The sequence below is a fragment of the Tachyglossus aculeatus genome, chromosome 8, assembly GCF_015852505.1.
Source record: "Tachyglossus aculeatus isolate mTacAcu1 chromosome 8, mTacAcu1.pri, whole genome shotgun sequence".
Lineage (NCBI taxonomy): Eukaryota > Metazoa > Chordata > Mammalia > Monotremata > Tachyglossidae > Tachyglossus > Tachyglossus aculeatus.
The window spans coordinates 18,904,899-18,928,119 of record NC_052073.1 but is presented as its reverse complement, the minus strand read 5'-3'; the positions used below and the strand labels follow the sequence as shown (position 1 = coordinate 18,928,119).

The following is a 23,221-nucleotide window of genomic DNA, read 5'->3' as shown; positions in this document are numbered from 1 at the left end:
ACAGTAAGTGCTCAGTAAATACAATTGATCAATTATCCCTTGACTGGAAAAAGGAAAACAGAATTCCTTTCAGCGCCCCTTTGGCATGCCCATCAGTGCCTTGGGCAGGGCATAGCTCACGAGATGCAGCATGGCCTAGTGGAAAGAGGATGGGCCTCGGAGTCAGAGGACCTGGATTCCAATTCCGACTCTGCCAGTTGCTTGCTATGTGGTTTTGGCAAGTCACTTAACTTCTCTGTGCTTCAGTTCTCCTGTTCTCCCTCCCGCTTAGGTACTGTGAGCTCCATGAAGAACAGGGACTGTGTCCGACCTGATTAACTTGGCTCTTTGCTCCACAGTCTAGACATTTTTCCCAGCCAAGAAGGTTGGCTCCTTGCAGGTGCCATGACCATTTTCCTTTATTTGCAGTGGCTTTTCTTAGCTGCTTCACTCTCCCAGCTCCACTGTAACACTGAAAACTTCCCAATCTGGGTCTGATTGGGAGAAGTAGACCAGAAGTCTGTATTTCTTCCTTCGCTCCCACATGTACAGCCATTGACTGTTAGACAAACCCTGTTTACAAAACTGAAGATTGTTGGGAAAAGATACTGACTGGATCATAGACCCTGCTCTCCTTCCCAGTTTCCATCAGGGTGGATGGGGCTTGTGTTTATGAGAAGCAGCGTGGCTTAGTGGAAAGAGCCCAGGCTTGTGAGTCAGCTGTCATGGGTTCTAATTCTGACTCCGCCACTTGTCTGCTGTGTGACCTTGGGCAAGTCACTGCACTTCTCTGGGCCTCAGTTCCCTCATCTGTAAAATGAGGATGAAGACAGCCCCATGTGGGACAACCTGATGACCTCCTATCTCCCCCAGCACTTAGAACAGTGCTTGGCACATAGTAAGCACTTAACAAGTACCGTTATTATTATTATTTCACAAGACTACAAAATTTGAGTGCGTTGGCCCTCTTTTTTTGATCTTTTCTGACAATTGCCTTGAAAACATTTCTAATCTCTGCTCTTTTGTGTTGCCCAGACAGGTATGGTTACCTCATTCAACCCCTCCTCCCTCACACTGTTCTCAGATCTCATCCTGATACCTGGAGCTTTATGCTTCTTGGGATTGCTGGCTTTTTCCTCTCCTCTTGTTTCAGCAGTACACTTCTTACTTTTAACTCACTCCCTTTGCTCACCTTGGTTGGCATTTTCTGCCCCACCCACCAGATTGTGTGGAAGAGGGGCGAAGGGGACTCAAGGAGAGGATAGTTGACAAGTTCTTGGTTCTCCTGATGGCAGAAAACCTGCTCTGGAAGTTGGAGCTCAGTTCAATCATCTTGCGCTTTACAAAAAAGCGTTGTAGCACTTTGGGAGCAACTGAGAAGCCCCTAATGAGCCGATCTGAAGTGTCAGTGGTATATCATCCCAGATCAATCACTTTCCTATTGTGTGACCTTGGGCAAGTAACTTCTCTGTATTGCTTCTCAGCAGTATATTGGGGGTTCAATACCTGGTATCCTTCCCCCTTAGGCTGTGAGCCCATTTGTGACAGGGACTGTGTCCAACCTGACTCCCTTGTACCTTCCCCAACACTTAGCACAGTTCTTGGCACAGAGTATGCCCTAAACAAATTAGTAGTAGTAATTTTGAAGGTGCCTGGTATTGGACCTTAAAGTCCCCTTGGCCCACAATTCTTTGTAACTCCAACCTAAGAGTAAGTTGTCTGGGTTTGGTTTTTTTTTAATAGTATTTAAGCACTATGTGCCAAACACTAGTCTGAGTGCTGGGGTAGATACCAGCTAATCAGGTTGGACACAGTCTATGTCCCACATGGGGCTCACAGTCTTAATCTCCTTTTTAAAGATGAGGTAACTGAGGCACAGAGCAGTTAAGGCCATACAGTAGACCAGTGGTAGGGCCAGCATTAGAAACCAGATCATTCTGACACCCAGGCCCGTGCTCTGTCTACTAGGCCACACTGCTTCAAAGCTGTTAAAGCACAGCTCAGGTGTGGTAGCCAACCTAGGAACCCAGCCCAGCCCCTCTGGGCCCTCCTCCAGTCGTCTGCAGAGCAGTGTTCCAGTAGTTGAGGAAAATTGGCATCAATGGGCCTCTTAGGGTTTAGTTTTGAGTGGCTTCCAGTTTCTTCTTTTTTAGCAATGATTAGCTGCCCGAGGTGCCTTGTAATAACAACGAGAGTGTGTCTGAGGAAGAATCCTGAGGATTTTTCCACGTGGGATTTAACAGTCTTTTGATCTGGAATCTAGTGAGAATTCTTGTCTCCCTTTGAAAATTGTAATCCCCATTCACCAACAGGATGAAGGCTTTACTGTCACCCAGAGGGGATTGAGATAGGATTGATGGTGGGTTAAGCACGGAAGTTTAGAAAGATAGGTTGAAGGTTAGGTGTCTGGTATAATATTAAAATCCAACTGCAGCCAGCTGGATAAACAGCTTTCCCAAGTTACCCTATATTTCCCTGCTGCCCTTTTCGAAGAGGGACTGTCCTTGGGATAAACAGTTTAGCTGTCTTCCTGGACAGATGAAGTCAACCGATGAAGGTATCCAAGAGCCTAATCATTTGCTAGATCCCTGGGCTTTTAGATTAACCAGGCCTGAGAGGACTGAAACTGAGGAGTGGAAGTATCTGTCCAGAAAGGTCTGCTGTTGAATCCAACACACCAAATAAAAATTGGTTCCAGGAAAGCGGATGGACTCTGTGGTCTGTCACTTTCTATTCACACACATTATACTTCCTGCTCTGCAGTTACTAAATCAGGCGGGCCCTCAGCAGGTTACAAACCCTTTCCTTTACTCTGGTGGGCATGTACTGGGGAAATGCACCTCAGTTTTCCAGACGGAAACCTTGTACTTCAAAGAGGATAGGCCCATGGGCATCTGTGAAATCTGTAGTTTTATCAGGCCAGGTTGAGTTTCAGCATCCTTACCTGTATCCCAAGAGGCAGGGAGTCTAGCCATTTGGGCATTTGACCAGGGACCCTTAGGGAGAAGCTTCTGTAATTTGGCCAGGCAGGTGAATCGCCCAGGGCAGAGCTGAGTCATTCATTCATTCAATCAATCGTATTTATTGAGCGCTTACTGTGTGCAGAACACTGTAAGTGCTTGGGAAGTACAAGTTGGCAACATATAGAGACGGTCCCTACCCAACAGCGGGCTCACAGTCTAGAAGGGGGAGACAAACAAAACAAAACATATTAACAAAATAAAATGAATAGAATAGTAAACATGTACAAGTAAAATAGTCTTCCTGCAATGGGAGGAGAACTGATCCACATCATCAGACCATTTGAAAAGAGTTTGAAAACTGATTTCCCTGCTCAGTCCCATACCTCCACTTACCTCTGTATGCCTTTGTTTTTGGGTTTTTTTCTGTTTTTTTTGGTCAAGGCTCTTGTCTTTCCTCTGTTGCACGATGTTGGCCGGGCAGTGGGGCGGCAGTGTCTGGATTTAGTTCCTCTGGCTATCTTAAGCAGGTAGACAGATGAGCTCTTTTTTACCTGCCTGCTGGAGGTGAAAGCCACATGAGGGTATTATCGTGGCTTAGTTTTAGCCAGAGGTGAGCCAAGGAAACGGAACACTGGAGGTTGCTAGGGGTCAGGGTTGACTTTAGAATTGGCCCCAGGGACACTGACCAGTTGGGGAAGCCGTTCATCAGAGGCAGAAGTGATGCCCTGGTTAACAGGGACCTGAGAGAACATGGTGGCTCTGATGCAGTGGGATGAGTCAGGGGTGCCCCCCCAAGTACCCTCTAAAACATAGATGTGTTCTAGATTTGGGAGTTCCAGCAGGCTTCCACCTGCCATCAATATGTTACACTGTATGTACGGTTGCCATAACATGTTGATGTTTTCTGCAATAGTAATAATAATAATTTCCGGTAATGATTGGTAGTGGTATACCAAGCACTGGGATAGATGCAATACAACTGGATCAAATCTAGTTCTTTTTTTATACTACTTGTTAATCGCTTACTATGTGCCAGGCACTGTACTAAGTGCTATTCAAGTTGGACAACAGTGGATCCCGCATGGATTTCACACTTTTAATCCCCATTTTACAGATGAGGTAACTGAGGCACAGAGAAGTTAGGTGACTTGCCCAAACTAACCCAGTAGACAAGTGACAGAGCTGAGATTAGAACCCAGGTCCTTCTGATTCCTAGCCCATGCTCTCTCCACTAGACTCTGAGCTCATTGTGGGCAGGAATGTGTCTGTTGGTTTATATTGTATTCTCCCAAGCACAGTGCTCTGCACACGGTAAACTCAATAAGTACAACTGAATGAATGATAAATGAATGAACAAGGCCATGCTACTTCAGTCCTTATCCTACATGAGGCTCACTGCCTAAGAGAGTGGGAGAATGGACACTTAATCTCCATTTTACAGATGAGGTAACCAAGGCACAGAAAAGTTAAGTGACTTGCCTGAGGACACAAAGTGGGCAGGAGGCAGAACTGGGATCAGAAACGAAGTTTCCTGATGCTCAGTCCTATGTTTTTTTTCACTAGGCCACACTGAGAGGGTGGCAATTCTTTCCCTGCCTCAGGTGGCCAAATATCTGAAGCTGGCACTGGAGGATAGAGGGTGGGTTTGAGTGGTGAAGAGCCTCTTGGAAGAACAGGTGGAACAGAATCCCCGATGTCACATTTCCTTGGCCAAAACAAATACCCACAGCCTTGCAACCACAAACTAGGAACTACCACAGACTAGGAACTTGCCAGCTCAGTGACAAGTTTTCCAAACCTGCTTTCCTTTCCCACATGGTCCCCAGTACTAAAATCCTTTCCCTGTCATTTGGACCAAGTAACTTATGGCAGTGGGTGAGGGTCTCCTTACCAATCTGGTAACTAGGAGCATTATGCTGGATGTAAACTTTTGGATTGATGGGGGAAGAGGGGGTAAGGACTGGTGGTGTGTGCTTGTGTGTGTGTATCTTTCTCAGCAGCACCTGTCCGAGTAGCCCCATTTGATCCCACACTCTCTTTCCTCTGCCAGGGCCAGTACTGCGACATCTGCACAGCGGCCAACAGCAACAAAGCCCACCCGGTCACCAATGCCATCGATGGAACGGAGCGCTGGTGGCAGAGCCCCCCGCTGTCCCGCGGCCTGGAGTACAATGAAATCAATGTCACCTTGGACCTGGGACAGGTAGGAGCCTGCTCTCCTAGCGTCCACATCAAAGGATGTGGACAACTGGGTCCATTCACCTGGGGGTCTCGATCTCCAACACAGGCCAGGGCTCTCGCCTTGTGTAGTAGCGATAGTATTTATTAAGCATCAGTCATGTGCAAACCACTATACTGAACCCTGGTAAAGAGTAGACACTGGAATTAGTCATGGGCCCTATCCCTGTAGGGGCTCACAGACTATGAATTAAGGAGGTGGGTAAGTGGGGGTTCTTCCCTCTTGCTCAGTCAGGGTTTTGGGAGCTTGTTCAGAGTTAGTCTTACCCAGTATCCGGCCCCTGCCCCTTGCTGCTCCTTAGTAACTAGAATTCCGCTTTATGGATTGTCAAGTATTTAGCATTGACCTACGGAGGAATTTAGCATTCCCTTATCACCTCCCTGCTGCATGTGAAGCATCTTCTAGCTGGTATTTTTCCAAGCCCAGTCTGCCCCTGGGGATGTTGTCTCCAACCTCTCACCTCTGGAAAGGCTGAGGTGGAGGGGTGGGGAACCCGAAATGGAGAAAGAGGCCCCTGGAGCACGCCGAGCAGTCCCCCAGAGTTTCTGCCAACTCTGGTTTGCATGCCAGAGCCCAGTTTGTCCGTCGGGCTCTGATGCCATTTATCCTGTGGGTGTAGCAGGACTCTTCTTTACCCATGTCACCTCTCCCACCATCTCCCCCTTGGAGAGTGACCCCGGGTTCTGGGCCTGGGGCGATCCCAGTTCTGGCTAAGTTAATCTCTGAGCCTGTAGAGCAAGTGAGAAGCTATTTTTGTTTCTGCCTGCCTGAGTAGTGCTTCCTGGGTGGTCGGGGTTGACAGAAGAGTGTGGGCTCAGCCTGCTGGTGCTCAGGTCCTGACCCCAGAGGTGCCCTGCCAGGCCCTGGGGCTGCCTGGAATTCATTTAACTGCTTGGGGCTGGAGAGCAGAAGGTGCAAACCGCTGCCTGTCCCCACACAATGTGGGGAACACTTCCTGCTGAAGTGGCTGATAGGAAGTCTGGGTCTCCAAGGGCTAGGTGAGAGAGAGGCAGGCAAGATAAGAGCAGAGGACGGCCTGTGATGTGGAATTCAGCTAGGTGAACACTTGCTCTCCTGGACTTCTAATTCACGTTGCCACTGATCTGCACCGTTTTTGCCCCCTCTGCATTGTAGGTAGTCCTTTCCTCTTGTCACTGTTTGCCCCACTCCGCCAGGGACTGGAGGTTAGGGTGATGATGTATTACCCTGCAGCTTGGGATCTCTGTGTCCCTCTATTCTCATTGCCTGCTTTTGCTTTTCATTTGTAGCTGTGGTTTTACCCTTTGACCTACTGAATAATCAAATATTTTGCCCCATGAGTTTGTAAGCTCCTGGAGGACAGGGATTGTTCTTTTTCTTTGGTGTGCCCTGCTCTGTACCATTGTAGGGTCTCAGTTAATGCTACCTTTATCACTCCCCTCAAGGGGACAAGGGAGTCTTTGAAGTGGAGATTGAGGGGGGCCCCAGGGACCGCTTGCAGGAAAGAGCCTTGAAAGGTTTCTTAAAAGTCCATTTACAATAATGAGGTCTCTATGCGTGGACTCTCAGGAAGAATTTATCTGCACCATATCCCTGGGAGGCAGGAGTTATTGCCTCATTGTACAGATCAGTTAAGTTACTTGCTCAAGGCCTGTGATCTGAATAGGGACTGGGACGCAAGTCTTCTGACTCCCATCCTTGCAGTTTTCCTCTTGGGCTAGTAATAATTGTGGTATTTGTTAAGTGTTTTCTATGTGCCAAGGGCCTTGTTAAGTCAGATTAGCCACAGCCCTGGTCCCATATGGGACTCACAGTCTGGAGGGGGCTGGGGAGGTGGGGAGAACAGGAATTGAATCCCCCCAGTTTACAGGTGAGGAAGATGATGCACAGAGAAGTCAAGTAATTTGTCTAAGGTTACCCAGCAGGCAAGTGGCAGGGCCAGGATTTGAACCCAGGTCTCCTGACTCCTAGTCCCATGTTCTTTCCACAAGAACTCTCCACCTCATGGGGAATGTAGAACCTCCGCTTTGCCGATTTGGACCTCACAATTTTCAACTCAACAGGGACATGTGATTTTTGGGAAACTATAGGATTTTGAGATCCTTAGGTGGAGAGCATTGTTGATCCAGAAGGTGAAGGTGCCTCCGATTCTGAACCATGTTTACTTTTCTCCCTGGATTTTCTCTTTCCCCACTCCCCTCCCCATGTCTTCTCCTCCCCCACCCCGCCAAAATTGGCTGCTGGGGTAGCCTGTGGTGAAGTGGTCTGGGGCTGGCATTGAGGAGGGGCTGAAAGTGAGGGGATTGGAAGAAATGCTGCTGTTACCTGGCTGTCTGGCTTCCCCCGGTTGGCAGGACTGGGGCGGAAATTCCTGACATACCTGTTGGGAGCCAGAGTGAGGCAGGTGAGGACTTCGAGGGGCCTGGCTGAGGGACTGGCTGGGAGCACCTGTGAGGAAGGAGTCAGAGCCTCAGGGAAGTCATTCCTGTGCATTCATTCATTGTCAGTCATATTTATGGAGTGCTTACTGGGTGCAGAGCACTGTACCACTACTTCCAATAATAATGTTGGTATTTGTTAAGCGCTTACTATGTGCCAAGCACTGTTCTAAGTGCTGGGGTAGATACAAGGTAATAGGTTGTCCCACGTAGGGCTCATAGTCTTCATCCCCATTTTACAGATGAGGTAACTGAGGCACAGAAGTGACTTGCCCAAGGTCACACAGTTGACAAGCGGCAGAGCCAGGATTAGAACCCATGACCTCGGACTCCCAAGCCCGTGCTCTTTCCAGTGAGCCATGCTGCTTCTCGCTTGACTTGGCTTACTAAGTGCTTGGGAGAGTATACTATAACAATAAACGGACATATTTCCGGCCCATAGTGAGCTTACAGTCTAGAGGGTGAGACAGACATGAATATAAAGTACATGAACTGTGCAGGACAGGGGGTCCTGGCCTTTTTCCTCCTTCGGAGAGGCCTTCCCTGTTTCATCTGCAGTCTTTAGCTGGCTCTCTGGCCAGCTCACTCAGCGACCTCAAAGCCGGCACGGTTGGGGGTGGTCCAGTCTCCTGTGTTCCCCTGCCCCCTCCTTCTGTTGTATCTGAGCCAAATGAGGCCTCGCTGCTGGTGGGAGTCTGGAGGCTGGTTGGGAATTCAGTTCTGGGCAGGGGCTGATTAACCTTTGGGCCTCACAGCGCGGGGTCTGAGATGGGCTGCTCTCCTTCACCTCCTCCTCCCTAGGCTGCTCCGGGCTCAGAGCAACTTCAAGTTGCAACAAGTGAACTGGAAGGAAGGGCAGACGGGACTGGCAGGGCTGTAGGAAAGAGGCCCTGAGGCCCTGGTGGAGCAGGATTGTGGCCTCCAGATGGGCACAGTGGGTTAATCTTAAAATAGGTAAATTGCTTAGATCGGTGTGTGCAGTAGTTGGGGGGGTGGTGGCATGTGTGCCTGTTCAGGGGTGCGCCTGGGGAGCTGGGAGAGATGTTCAAGGGGGGGTGGGGTTGGGGTGTGTGTGTGTGTGTGTGTGTGTGTGTAATGTGAACTGGTGTGCAGTTGGGGGAAGGGAGCATGTCTGGGTGGGTATGTGGGGCTGTGTGCACTAGGGTGAGGACTTTGGAATAAACCTCCCCCCCCCCCGCCGCTGTCCGTGTCTCTGGGGCCAGGCCAGTTGAGCCCAGGCTCTGACATGGCTGTATTTGGTGATGGGAACAGAGCGGAGAAAGTGCAGTTGGATTCCTGGTGCCAGGTGGAGATTCGGGTTTGGCAGTAAGAAAGAAATCCAAACAAGTGCACTGCACTCTTTTTTAACCCTTCTAGTCTGCTTTTGTCGGGGCCGAGTGCCCAGGCCTGGGGAGAAGTGCGGTCGGTAGCTCCGAGATGGTATCTAGACCAGCCTGAGGACCCTGGCTCCATCACCCTGCACATTGGCTTGGTCTGCTCCCCTGGGAACCCCGCAGCATGGTCCTGGAGTGATTGTACATCAGCTGACAGGAAATTGCAGTGACTCGAGGCTGGTTCTCAGGCACAGGGCTCTGGTGCTTCCTTGCTTACCCACAGCCCATTTTCTTTTAGGCTCCTTCAAATGTTTGTGGGCCTATACTAAATTTTTAAATAGTTTCAGCTGCTTTACCCAGCTGATGGCAGATAGGGCAGAAGGCTGAGTGGGGCTGCCAACCATCCTAAAATTCACGGGCCTTCTGTAAGAACACGCTAAAATCGGTCATGGCCCTAAAGCCAGTATTACATTTCAATGTCCGTAAATGTGGACTGCTGCTACCATCAGTCAGTCAGTGACATTTATTGAGCACATACCGTATGCAGAGCACTGTACTAAGTATTTAGGAGAGTAAAATGAAATAGAGAAGATAGATATGATTCCTGTCACAGTTGGGTGGGTGGGTGCTGGGAAGGAACAAAGAAGAAGTAATACAAGAAGTAATGACTTCCCGGAGAGAGTGACTTTTATACCAAGGCCCACAGCTCTCTGGGAGAAGGGATTCCTGTGGGTGAGCTCAGGCACTTTCCGAGGAACACGATGTTCTCTGTCCTGTCACATCCCAAGGTGGCCAGTGTCCATGCCAACATCTCAGTCTTCTCACCATGTTGATCTTTCTGGTGGGAGGATGAGGAGACTGAGAAAAGGGATTTCTACTCTCATGCTCACCTCAGGGCAGGGCTCTCTGGGCCTCATTTCCCCCAGGCTTCATTCACTGACATTGAGAACTGTGGTTTTGAAGAGCCCACCGCATTTTCCTCAAGCATACATAGCAAGGTTCTCTTGGACTCTGTGTTGGGTGCTACACTAGGTCATGGGTTCTAATCCTGGTTCCACTACTTGTCTGCTGTGTGACCTTGGGCAAGTCACTTCACTTCTTTGTGCCTCAGTTACCTCATCTGTAAAATGGGGATTGAGACTGTGAGCACCACGTGGGACAGGGACTGTGTCCAACTCGATTTGCTTGTAGCAACCCCAGCGCTTAGCACAGTGCCTGGCATAGAATAAGCACTTAAATGCCATTATTATTTATTTCCATCCCCAGTCTAAATTCTGGATTAGGAGAGGGGGTGGGGTTGCACTGGGGCCCTGTGTGGACTCTGCCCTGGTCTTCCCTCATCCCCTCTGTTCCCTCTTTTGCCCTCCTTCGGAACCAGACACTGATTCAGGCTGGCACTCAGGGCCAGCCTAAACCTAGGTGGACTCGGGCAGTGGTGACTCACTGGTGCCAGGCCTGGATTTCTCACTTGTGACCTGCCCTATCAGCCTGAACCTCATTACCTCCAAGCACTGGGCTCGGCATTGAGCCTCCTGCTGGGATGCACAGGAGCCCAGCCCCATGCAGGGGCAGGACTTCTAGGGGTGGGTGAAGTAGGGGCCTGTGCCTGGGCCTGTGTTATGCCTCAGCAGGAGGGCTCACACCTGGGGCATGAAGGAGAGAGGTGGGGGAAACAGGTTCAGGGTGGGGCCTGGACAGAGCCCAGGACCAATTTCCTTCTTAAGGATTTTGGGGGAATTCTGAGACTGCTCTAGGATGGGATTAACTGCTGGTTGAAAAAAATCAAGGATTCACTGTGTGCAGAGCACTGTCCTAAGCACTTGGGAGATTACAATAGAGCTGGTGCCCATAGGGAGTCTACTCCCTATGTTTTGTGGGTAGGTGGGAGTAGCCGGATTAGGGGAGGGTGTGGGTGAGTTTTGACCCTGATCGGTAAATTTAAGTTTAGGTAAACTGTGCTACCCTGGGATTTTAAAGGGGATGCTGTCTTTCCCCCTTTTAACCAGGAGAGGCAAATCTCCCTACCCCTTTCGTGTTTCAGGAAGCGGGGACGGGGGTACCCATGCTGAATGAAGCAGTAGCTCTGAGATTTGGGTTTGGCCCCCTCAGGAGCAGAGGACAGGGCTGGGTGGTGGTAGGAGTTGGGGGTCTGGGGAAGGTCTCTACTCAGCAGAGGCCGAGTGGGGAGGGAGGCAGGAGGTTCCTTTAGATGTCAAGAAGATTAAATTCAAGCCCTGCAGCTCAAGCTGAGGTCAGAGTGCTGATGAATTTCAAAGAGCGGGATGGGATGTCAGAAAGCTGTGGTCCTCCTTTGTATTTGGAGGGGGAGCAGTCAGGTAAATGAGAATTGGCAGGAGCAGAACTGAGGCTCTGGAAATGCAGCCTGGAGCTGGTTTCCACAGATTACGTGTGTAGGGCAAGTTGAAACAGACTTCTGGCTCCTTGGGTCAGGGATTTTTGGCGTCCCCTGGGAAAGCCTGGCTTCCAAAGATGAAGCAGACATCCGGAGGAAAACCCCACTCTCTCCGCTCTGCTATCGTTTTGGAAGTGGACCTCAGGACCAGCCAGTCACTGGTGGGCAGGTGGCCAGGTGGTCCCCGCCCCACCCTCGGGCACTGATGTGAGGGTCTCTCCCTTCATGGGGCTTTAGGTGGACAGAGGTGCTTCACTGCCGGGTCACCATGGTACAGAAGAGGGAGTGTGGGTGATGCAACTGGATTTTTTCGCTCCTGAACTGAAACTTAAATTCCAAAGATGGAAATTCTGACTCTGGTGGGAGCGCGAGTGAGAGAGATGCCATGAACCTAGCTAGAAGGACTGAAACCCAAGCTTCATTATCTGCCTGTCCATTGTATTAGGAGTCATTTGAAGTGGGCTGGAGAAAAGGCCAGAGAGTGTGGCTTCTTCAGCTTCTGGCAGGGTGGAGTTTGGTGGGGGAGAGAGCAGAGAATTTTCTGCCAGGACAGAGTGCAGTGACTTTTCCAACAGTGCTTGCTCACCACTCAAGTTACCCCCCTTTCTCTTAGAGAACAGATATTTACCTGCCTCAGCCTCACACTGTTCCACGAAAATCCAAAAACCCAAACAGAAAGGAGAGTGAAAAAGAGCCTTGTGCGCCTTTCATGCTTCACAGCTAACGTCTTTCTGGCCCCAGGGTTGTTTTTATCATTAAAATGGGGTTCCCCAGACTTGGGAAGGGCTAGTGAGAGGCTCTGTTATTTGAAGGCTCTTGGTGAATATTTCCTCCTCCTTCAGCCCTGGCGTAGAGGTGATTTGGTCAGGGGAAGGGATTTCCAACGGATGTCCATTTCTTTGAAGGAAAGGGAAAGGAGTATTCACCTCCAGGGTGGCCTGGTGCCAGGTGGCTTTGTTCTTACAGGTCCCAGGGGAGGATGCCCAGGGAAATGCTTGTCAATGAAGCTGGCATTGAAAGCAGCAAGCTCTTCCTGCCAGTATAGCTGAGGAAACTGGGCCAGAGAGAGGGTTAGTGAAAACCTGGGGACCTTTTTTGAGGGAATGGTGAGGTACAAACTTGGTCTGTAGTTCCAATGTAGCAATCAAAGGCTGTTCTCTCTGAACAGGAAGGAGGCAGTGGAACCCAATAGAAACCTAGGACTCTCCTGGCAGTCCATTCAGGCACTTTTAGCCTCTTCTCTCACTATTTGAAGGCAGCATGGCCCAGTGGAATGGACATCAGCCTGGGAGCCAGGAATCCTGGCTTTTTCTTTATGGTATTTGTTAGACACTTACTACGTGCCAGCACTGTACCAAGCCCTGGGGTAGATACAAGACAATCACGTTGGATACAGTCCATGTCCCACAATAGGACTCACTGTCTTAATACCCATTTTACAGAAAAGGTAATGGAGGTACAGAGAAATGAAGTAATGGAAAGAGCACGGGCTTGGTAGTCAGAGGATGTGGGTTCTAATCCCAGCTCTGCCACTTGTTTGCTGCGTGACCTTGGGCAAGCCACGTAACTTCTGTGCCTCAGTGACCTCATCTGTAAAATGGGGATTAAGACTGCAAGCCCCATGTGGGGCAACCTGATTACCTTGTATCTACCCCAGCACTTAGAACAGTGCTTGGAACACAACACTTAGCAAATACCATAATTATTACATGAAGTAACTTTTCCAAGGTCACACAGCAGACAAATAGTGGAGCTTGGATTAGAACTCAGGTCATTCATTCATTCATTCAATCATTTATTGAGCGCTTACTGTGTGCAGAGCACTGTACTAAGCACTTGGAAGAATATAATGCAGCAATAAACAGACACATTCCGTGACCACAACGATCTTACAGTCTAGGTCCTTCCAGGTCCCAGGTCAGTGATGTATCCGCTTAGGCCAGACAGCTTCCAACTCTGTCCCTGGCTTGCTTTGTGATCTTAGACAAGTCCTTTCAATTGCCACAGTTTCGTCCCCTGTAAAATAGGGCCCAAATGCCGCTTCTCCTTCCCTCTTAGGCTATGAGCCCCATGCGGGGCAGGATTGGGTTCAATGTGACTCTTATATTTATCCCAGTGCTTGGCACATGGTAAGTGTTTAATAAATGCCCTTATTCTAGACCTGGTTCTGTCCCTAGGTAATGTGCTTTGTGACTTTAATCACATCACCTTCTATCCCTTAATTTTCACCATCTGAAAAAAAGAGGGGCCAAAAGTTTGGTTTTTGTTGGTTTTTTTTTTCCTGTCCTTTGGGTTTGGAGGGAGGTTGTGAGATGCACCCAGAAAAGCTCTATATCTCTTTGCACCTCTGGGCTGGGGTCTACAAGGGGTCCGAGAGGCTGGGCTGCAGGTGAAGGCGCTGGCTGTCCTGTTAAAAAGAATTAGGGTCTCCTGGCCCTCAGTGGCCATACAGGCCCAGCTGTTCTCTTCCACAAGATTGTGTAGCTCTTAATTTTCGTAGTCATTTCAGTGTTCTCCTTTTGGGTTTGAAACGAACCCTGCTTTTGGAGATGGAGGCTTGTAGTTTGCTGTTCGGTAACTAAGTCACACTCTCTCTTGGGGACCCTTCAGGGCTTCTGACTGTATAGTATGAGCCCAGAATGCACTGTGTAAAATTAGAAAAGCAAACCAAAATAAAAGCCACTGGGAGAACTGGAGAGGTTTTCCCAGCCTATTACCAGTAGTTCAGGCCCTTTGATCACCTCCAGGAGGGTGGGGGAGAAGTGCCTGGAGAAAGCCCAGCGGGAACATTAGCCCCCAAAATAAATATTGACCTTGTGTTTGTCTTTCCTACCTCCGGTGTGACAAGAAAGGCTTGTCTGTAAATCCCATTCCCTGGGATGGTGGATTGCTGTAGGCCTCCTTCAGATCCCTGGCTCACCTCTGCAGGAGAGGAGGCAGAGGAATGCCTGGGACCACCTCCAGGAAGCCCACCCAGCAATTATTATAGCCAGGGCTGGGGGACGGTTGTGTAGGAAGACAGGGTATGACTCTGCCCTTGTGGGTGGGAACTCTAGGACAATGGTCTCTGGACCAGCCTGGTGGGCCCAACCCAGGGGTGGAACCTGTGCTTGGAGCAGCTGGGATGTTCCCTTGGCAAGAAGTTCCAAGTCACACACCCCGGAGGCAGGCCTGATCTGGTAGGGTGGCAGCCTGTGTTACTGGGGGCAGGGTCGTGTTGTTGAGGAGCCAGTCCTAGTCCAAGGCTAAGTCTCTCCTTCCTCTAGCTGTTTCCATAAGTTTATGCCTGAATCTCTCTGCAGGGAGGAAAGAAGTAGAGGTTGTTGGAAGATGGGTGTATATTGGAGGGAAGGTGGGTTTATGTACGGGGATTGGGTTCCTAGGTGCTTTGACATGCAAAATAATGAGTAAGTTAACTCTTGAATCTTGCAACTCAGGCATTTAATAAAAGGTTGCAGCTCTGAGAAGGAGGGAAGTAGAGAGAGACCTGGGTGAAAAACCCTTTCAAAGACAGGAGCCTGCTGGGCCTCTCCTCTCCCATCTCCATTTTCTAGAACACAGCAGGAGCCCAAGTCACACTGTGCAACTGGGAAGCTCTTGTGACCCACATGCACCCAGAGGAATAAGCACTTAGTACAGTGCTCTGCACACAATAAGCACTTAGTAAATACCATGGATTGATTGGAGTCTCTGCTGTAGGCCTGCCTGCTGACTCCCCCCAGGATATTCCCACTGACTTCATTACTATTGGTCCCAAAGCACCACCCATTTCCTTTAGGGTTTGTGAGGACTTTAAAGTATTTTTTTTTCTTCCTCTAGAATCTTATTCAATTATACAGTAATTCCTCACTCTTACTTTCTTTTTGAGTCTCCCACTCCCCATCCCCCCAGGACAAAATTGAGGAGATTTATTGGAGCTTGAAGTGGGATGGGTGAAAAGGCCAGTTGTCCAAACGTGAGACGGGAGAGGGAGGGAGAGACAGATACGCATGCACCCACATGCCTATGCCCACACACAGAAAGATACATTTAGTATGGAACTCAGTGAGGGCAAAGGAGGTGGGAAACAGTATCATCAGCTGAGTGCAACTACTCTTGCTGCTGGCTCCCATTTCCTTCACTTCTCCACCCTCCCCCATCTCTTTTTCTTTTCTCACCCATCCTTGTGGGGAGCAGGCAATGGGGGTTCCTTACAAGGAGAAGCCCCCACCCCTCTTCCTGCCTTATGTGGTTGTGGTGAGCTTTTAACAATTCCTGTGAACACCTGTTTGATCAGATTTGCCATAGATAAGGAAGTGAATTCAGCTATTAACTTTTTTCTCCTCCTCCCCCTTGTTCACTTCCCACATGAACCCACATGCCTCTTAGCACTGCACAGGCCCCCCATCCCACCCCGGCCCTGGCAGTAGGGAATTTGTTCTCCTTCGCCTTCAGCAGGAGGGGAGGATCAGAGGCCACCAAGGCTGGACTTTATGAACCTTAACATCCAGGGGGCACTAGGTGTCGGACCCCTCAACTACTCTGAGATCTAAACTCCAATTTCTGGAGGGAGTTTCCTGAAACAGCTGCACATCCCCAACACTGGAGATCCTGGCTCCCTCCCCACTCCCCTCTTTCACCTTCCCTTGGGTGGGGAGGGGTGGTGGTGGGGGGTTTAGGCCTGGCTCCTCTCTCAGGGAGGGAGCAGAGTCTGGTTTTCCTCCATCCCCTCTCCGCTTCTCCTCCCCGAATCCAGCCTCACCCCCGTCCACGCCCCAGTGGAGGCAAATCCAAGTTAAAATGACACTGGAATTTATCATGTCTAAGCCATGGCCCTTGGCTGGAATTCATGCCGACTTCTATCCTCTCCTTAGAACCCTCCACTGGCTCCCTGAGTCTCTTTGCCTCCAGAAAAAACTCCTTGCATTTGGCTTCAAGGCTCTCCAACCTACTCCACTAATGCCCAACCCACAACTCTTGTCCCTCCCAAGCCCACCTAAGTGTATCTCTCTCGCTTTCATTTCTCCAGCCTCCATCCCCTCAGTTAATGTTGTCCCTCGAGCTGGAGCTCCCTCACTGTATCAGCCCCCCAAATCCCTGCCTCTTCTAACATTTAATTCCCAGCATCCCAAGGCACATAAACCCATCACCCACCTCTAGCACTTGTATTTATACCCGTCCTCAGTCTGTCTGGGGTGCAGGGGGTACTGTAGGTCTGCAGTTTCAAAAGCGTTCAGTCAACAGACTCTGACTGGTCAAAGCCACTAATTCCAGCAACTCATCACTTTCCCGAATATAAGAATGGAGCCTAGACTGTGCCCAGCCAATGCTTAGTGGCCCAAAACTTGCAATACAGGCCCTGGGGTGGGGGGGGGGGGGGGAGAGAGAGAGAGAGAGAGAGAGCTCAGTGTGTGTTCAGTCATTGAAATAATGTGCATCTAACTGACTAAAGCACCAGGGACCCATTAGCTTAAAATTGTTACCCCAGAGTTTCAGACTCTCTGGGGTTCTGGGACTTGTAGTCCCTAATAAGAGACTAGGGGAATTGAAATTTACATGGGGTAAGGTTCTCAGCGTGGCCTAGTGGAAAGAGCATGGGCTCGAGAGTCAGAGGACGTCTAATCCTGGGTCTGCCACTTGCCTGCTGTGTAACCTTGGGGAAGTCACCAAGTCTTAACTACCTTTAAACCCCCCCCAAAAACCCAAAACAAAACCAAAACATTTATTGAGGGTCTTCTAGGTTCAGAGTGTCTATAGTAGGCACGTGGGAAAATACATTGATTATGTCCCCTGGATTTCAACATGAGAACAATAGAGCCAAGCACCGGGCATCGCTGAAGCTGGGTCTGAAGGGAAGTGGGTGTGGGGGCGGGGGCGGTTTCTATCCCAGCTAAAGTATTTGTTCCCTCAGTTGTGGAGGTAACATTGGTTTATGTCTGCTCAGTGCTTGCTATCCTTAAGGAGCTTCAGCCGGCTTCCTGCCTCTTGCTCATCTCTTCCCCAGCAGCTACTGGAACCTGCTTTTGATCTGGCTCCTGCCGAAGGGTCATCGTGACTTTTCTGTGGCCTATTTTATTCATCATCATCATCATCAATCGTATTTATTGAGCACTTACTATGTGCAGAGCACTGTACTAAGCGCTTGGGAAGTACAAATTGGCAACATATAGAGACAGTCCCTACCCAACGGTGGGCTCACAGTCTAAAAGGGGGAGACAGAGAACAAAACCAAACATACTAACAAAATAAAATAAATAGAATAGATATGTACAAATAAAATAAATAAATAGAGTAATAAATATGTACAAACATATATACATATATACAGGTGCTGTGGGGAAGGGAAGGAGGTAAGATGGGGATGGAGAGGGGGACGAGGGGGAGAGGAAGGAAGGGGCTCAGTCTGGGCTCAGTATTTTATTGGCTGTATTGCCCAGGCAATCATCATCATCATCATCATCATCAATGGCATGTATTGAGTGCTTACTGTACAGTGCAGAGCACTGTAGTAAGCGCTTGGGAGAGTACTCTACAACAGATTTGGTGGACATGTCCTTCCCTACAAGGAGCAATGTCTAGGTACCTGGTGGCAGGCTGAGGCTGCTTTCTGGTTACCAGGGCTGCTGAGCAGGCTTTAAGGAGGGAGAGGGCTAGGAGTTGATGAGGTCTTTGATGTCTTCTTCCACCTCTTAGCTGGTGAATCTGCAAAGAAAAGCAAAGGCTCAGCAAAGTTGAGAAAAATGCCCTAAATAAGCCCAAATGCTTAATATGGAATAGGAGGTTCATAAATACCATGGGTTAATTACTCCCCTTTCTCCTCACACCAAGCCCCAGTTGGGGCCCTGCAGTACCAAATCTTATATCCTGCAAGATGTCGGGGGTTGATTAGCCACGCCCCAGCGAGACAAGATCTGGGGAGGGAGCAAAGGAGGACACTTTGAGACCCTCTGCCATATCTTTCTGTGTCATCCACCCTCCAACTCAGCTTCATCCTTGCTTGGGAGGGCTTGCTCCCTCCCTCCCTCCCCCAGCAGCCTCCCCCATCAGAAGAGTTGACTCCTTTGCTTCTGCACTGGGAATACAGGAGGGCAAAACCAGTCTTTGACACCAATTCCTTTGCCAGCAACTACTATTGGGACATTCAGGTTTTGTCTGGGTGCTGTGAATTCCATGGCCTCCTGGGCCCCTTGCTGTGCCCTCTCTGTTTATCTCTCTTTTATCTGTTTATCTGCTGCTTGGGGACGGGAGCCTGAGGCCACCCACAGCACCGGCCTCGGGGTCTGGAGACCTGGGTTGTAATCCTGGCTCTGCCATTTGCCTGCTGTGTGACTTTGGGCAAGTCACAACTGCCCTGTGCCTCAAATTGCTCACCTGTAAGTAGGGACTCAATTCTTGTGCTCCCTCGTATTGAGACTGTGAGCCATGAATGAATGAATTCCTGTTCTCCCTCCTATTTAGATGGTGAGTCCTATGTGAGACAGGGACTGTGTCCCACCTGATTGTTTTGCATCAACCCCAGGGCTTAATGCAGTTCCTGGTACATAATAAGCACTTAACAAGTATCACAATTATGATTATTATCAGGAGAGAAACTTCAAATGGCTTAGAGAATTTACCCTGCCACCCTTTAATATACCCTTTAATACCCAGCCTCCAAGAACCCTGGACACACTGTGCACGTGTGCTACTCCAGCAGGAAGAATTTGTATCTGTTATAGTCCTGTTTCGTGTGTGACAGGTCCTAGTATCTGGTCTGCTAGCTGTTACTGCATCTTTTGGATCAACCTCTCTATTTAGAAGTTTCTGCCACTGATAGGCTGAGTTTTGTATGATGCCATTGGTCTCCCACGGAGCTCCAGTCACCTTAGGTAATAATAATGGTAATAATAATAATAATGATACTTGTTAAGCCCTTACTATGTACCAAAAACGGTTCTAAGTGCTGGGGTAGATGCAGGTTCATTCATTCAGTCATATTGAGTGCTTACTGTGAGCAAAGCATCAGTTAATCAGTCTCTGTCCCATATGGGGCTCACACTGTTAATCCCCATTTTACAGATGAGGTAACTGAGGCTGAGAGAAGTTAAGTGACATGCCCAAGGTCACACAGCAGAAATGTGGAAGAGCCAGGATTAGAACCCAAGTCCTTGCTTGGATGATGGAGGCTAGGCTGGGCTGTGGGGAAGCATTTAATCCCTACAGAGAGTAAAGCTGGGGGCTTCGCCCAGGAATTGCTCCCTTCCTCATCTTTCCTCCTTCCCTGTCCTACTCCCTTATTTGCTTTTCCCTCCCCTTTTCTTCTTCGCTTCCCTTTCCACCATCCTCTGGACCATCATCACTTGAAGCAGTGTCTCTTAGAGACTGCTATTTGAGTCTGGCCCCAAGTTTTATGGGTCAGCTCCTTCTGCCCCCTTCCCCTCCCCAAAAAAGTACACACAGAACATTTACCTGGTCTACTGATCAGATTTCCAACTTGGGCCGCCTCCTTGTCCTTGTCTTCCTCTTCTTCCTCCCCAGCGTCCTCTACCTCGTCCTCCTCGTTGTCGTCGTCGTCTTCTCCTCCTCCTCCTCCTCCTTCTTCCTCCTCGTTCCCATTGCCCTCTTCCTCGTCCTTGTCTTCCCGTCCTCCTCTTTCTCCTCCTCCTCCTCCTCCTCTTTCTCCTTCTCCACTGTCTCCACCTTCTCCACCTCCACCTTCTCCTCCTCCTCCTCCTCCTCCTCCTCCTCCTCCTCCTCCTCCTCCTCCTTCTCCTTCCTCCCACCCCATTTTTTCCCTTCTCTTTTCCATTCCAATTCCACCCAGCTTCACCTGCAGTCATTTTTTGTAGCGTGTCCAGAGTCCTTTAGCAATTTAGCAGCCAGTCCAAAAGATCAAGGCAGTAGTCTAGTCCTCTTTAGAGACGTGAACTTTCATTAGTCTTGATTTGCACTCCACTTACACTCTAGATTCGGAAGGCAATGGGACACATCCATCCTTCTAGACAGGATTATTGGGTTTGTGTGGCGTCTTCAAAGTGGAAAGGAGTTGATCTCTGCCTAAGTCCATTTCTTGATCCCTTGCCTGGGTAGACATAAGATTATCAGGGGAAAGGACACGGCTAGTGAGACAGAGTGCGCTGGGAGGAATCCACATTAGAAAAGGGAGCTAAAACCGTATGAATGAATAATAATCTAGAGAGATTGAACGTGGAGTGAAAAAGATTGTGCCTACCAACTCTATTACACACTCCTCAGGGTTTAGTAGAGAGCTCAGCGGGTGCTCATTAAATACTATTGGTTGATTGAAAAGAGTAATTAGTAGCCCCAGAACAGAGCCTTGTGAGATATCCACAGTTGAAGGGTGCAGGGATGGCCAAGTCAGAAAAGGAAGCTGTAGGTCCTATCTGCTTGCCAAAATTCTTGCATATCTCAGTGTAGACCATGGTGACTGTAAAGTCTGTCTTGTTTCTTCTATTAGGCTGAATGCTTCTTGAGGGTCCAAATACTGCCTCCTCCAGAACAGGGTCAGAGGGTCAGAGCAAAATCCTGGTCTAGGTGCACTGAGTTCTCCAGCTGGTTACTGACTGTCTGGCTTTCCTGCACATAGTCACACATCTTCCCCCGACACCCTTCCCCACCTCTCCTCTCATTGGTCACAGAATAGCTCACCGTGTCGTCTTGGGGCGATCGGGGAGAGCAGTTTAATTCACATGAGTCTCTGCCCTGGTTTAATTCACATCACTCCTCACCGCATCAAGTGAAACCGGCACCGTCAGCTTCACGGCTCCTTACTGAAGCAGGCTGTAATGAGTTCAGGATGTCCTGGATTAGCATTTGGGTTTTTATCTGAGTCTTCACCTGTTGGTTTCTCTGCCTGCTGCATAGAGATTAGGAGTCCGTGGGCAGGGCGTTGTTGAAGTCTCTCTGGCCCATGTCCCATTTCTTTTACTTTTGGTTTCATCTCCTTAAAGCGGACATCCTGTGCTTCCAAAGAGTATCAGAAGAAACCATGTAGGGTGGGATTCGGAGTTGTTTTTGAGGTTTACTCAGTTTTTGTTCCACGAAGTAAAGTTCAGGAGTGCCGAGACATTTTGCCGGAAGCCATTCTGCTTGTGGATGGCTAAAATAAATGACGACACTTGAAAGCGGGCCATCAAAATGGAGTGAAGGCCATCAATTCCCGTAGCTTGATTGTGTTCCCACCTAGTGTCTTCAGTCCTTCCTTAATACTCCTGACCCCCAGGAGCTCCAACAGATTGACTCACTGTGGTTCAGCATGCCAGTCCTGGAAAGCCGAATGGACTGGGCCCCAACCCTAGTTCTGACCCCCTTGCCCAGGGCCTAGGTTGGGTAGGAACTAAGCTGCTGGGCAGATCCTCCTCCTCCTCCCCATCCCACCCCCGCCTCCTGTTTTTGCAGGGAGCTCAGAATGTGGGAACTAGGATGTAACTCAATTGGAAGAATAGCCTGGAACTGACTCCCAGGGGTGCTGTGCTTGACACAATTTCTCTGAGACAGCTGTATGTGCACCGTGGCCCTTCCTGGAATAGAGCGTGTTCTGTGTGTGGATACCACTGCCCGAGACCCAGCTTGAATTAGCCCAAGATCCAGCCTGACTTGTGCCGGCCCCCACATTTTTTTACTCAAACCTGACTCTGCAGCATTGTCTTGGGAGCCCTGAAGTACTAGTTCTGCCCCCATGCCCTCCTGAACGTTTTATTAAGTTATTTGGTTTGTCAAAGTAAAATGGAGTAAACAGGCTGCAGGAAACTTGGAATATGCATCTCCCTGGGGTTCCTCATTGACACATTGCCAGAGGCCAAGTCATGCAGAGACCCCATGTACAGAGCCCCTAATAATAATTGTGATACTTGTTCAGTGCTTGCTATGTGCCAGGCACTGTACTGAGCCCTGGGGGTGGATGCAAGCAAATTGGGTTGGACACAGTCCCTGTCCTATGTGGGACTCAATCTCAATCCGCATTTTACAGATAGGTAACTGAGGCACAGAGAAGTGAAGTGACTTGTTCAGGGTCACACAACAGACAAGTGGCAGAGGCGGGATTAGAACCCATCACCTTCTGTCTTCCAGGTCTGTGCTCTATCCAAAACGCCATGCTGTTTCCCAAAATATTACTTAATGTTACTGGGTTTCTGTGTGGTATTTCAGGATCTCCAGTTGCTCAGAATTGTTATTTCTTGTAGAGAAGCAGCATGGCCTAGTGGATAGAGCACAGTCCTAGGAGTCACGAGGATCTGAGTTCTAATCCCAATTCTTCCACAAGTCTGTTGTGTGACCTTGGGCAAGTCACTTAACTGCTCTGTGCCTTAGTTACCTCATCTATAAAATGGGGATTAAGGTTGTGAGCCCCATGTGAAACAGGGATTATGTCCAAACCAATTTGCTTGTATCCACTCCAGCGCTTAGAACAGTGCCTGACACATGGTAATAATAGTGATGATAATAATGATGGTACTTAAGTGCTTACTATGTGCCAGGCACTGTACTAAGATATTCTCACTTAACATATTATTACTATTATTACAGGTCCAGCTATAAATTAGTTCCACAGTTAGTTGCTTTACACCCAGCAGTTAAAAACCCTGAAAAGGAAGACTGAAATCTAAGGCTGCAATTGGAAAGCCAAACAGTCACTGAGCCCTGAGCCCTTTTCCAAGAACCAGTGTGGATCATTGGGTTGCCAGAAAAGCCCCATTGGACTGGTGCCTATGCAGGCATCTCTGGGCTTCTCAGGCAAGTACAGAGCCCTTTGAAGACAGCAAGGAGATTGGCAAGCAGAAGTCTCCTCAACCCTTCCCCGCTATACCCTATAACTCTCACACTTCAGACCTATCTGGTCAACCTATTCCTCTGCCTGTTCTGTGTACTTGTCTTTCTCTATTCCTTGTCTCTCTCTA

The 23,221-nt window shown here is 49.2% G+C and overlaps 1 protein-coding gene across 1 annotated transcript in view; it reads left to right on the top strand.

Annotated features, from left to right (window-relative positions):
- Positions 1-23,221, top strand: part of LAMA5 (laminin subunit alpha 5) — a 128,497-nt gene that overhangs the window by 11,206 nt on the left and 94,070 nt on the right. The window contains exon 2 of the mRNA XM_038749884.1: positions 4,993-5,145. Coding sequence (XP_038605812.1) covers positions 4,993-5,145 — 153 coding nt within the window. The remainder of the gene's footprint in view (positions 1-4,992; positions 5,146-23,221) is intronic.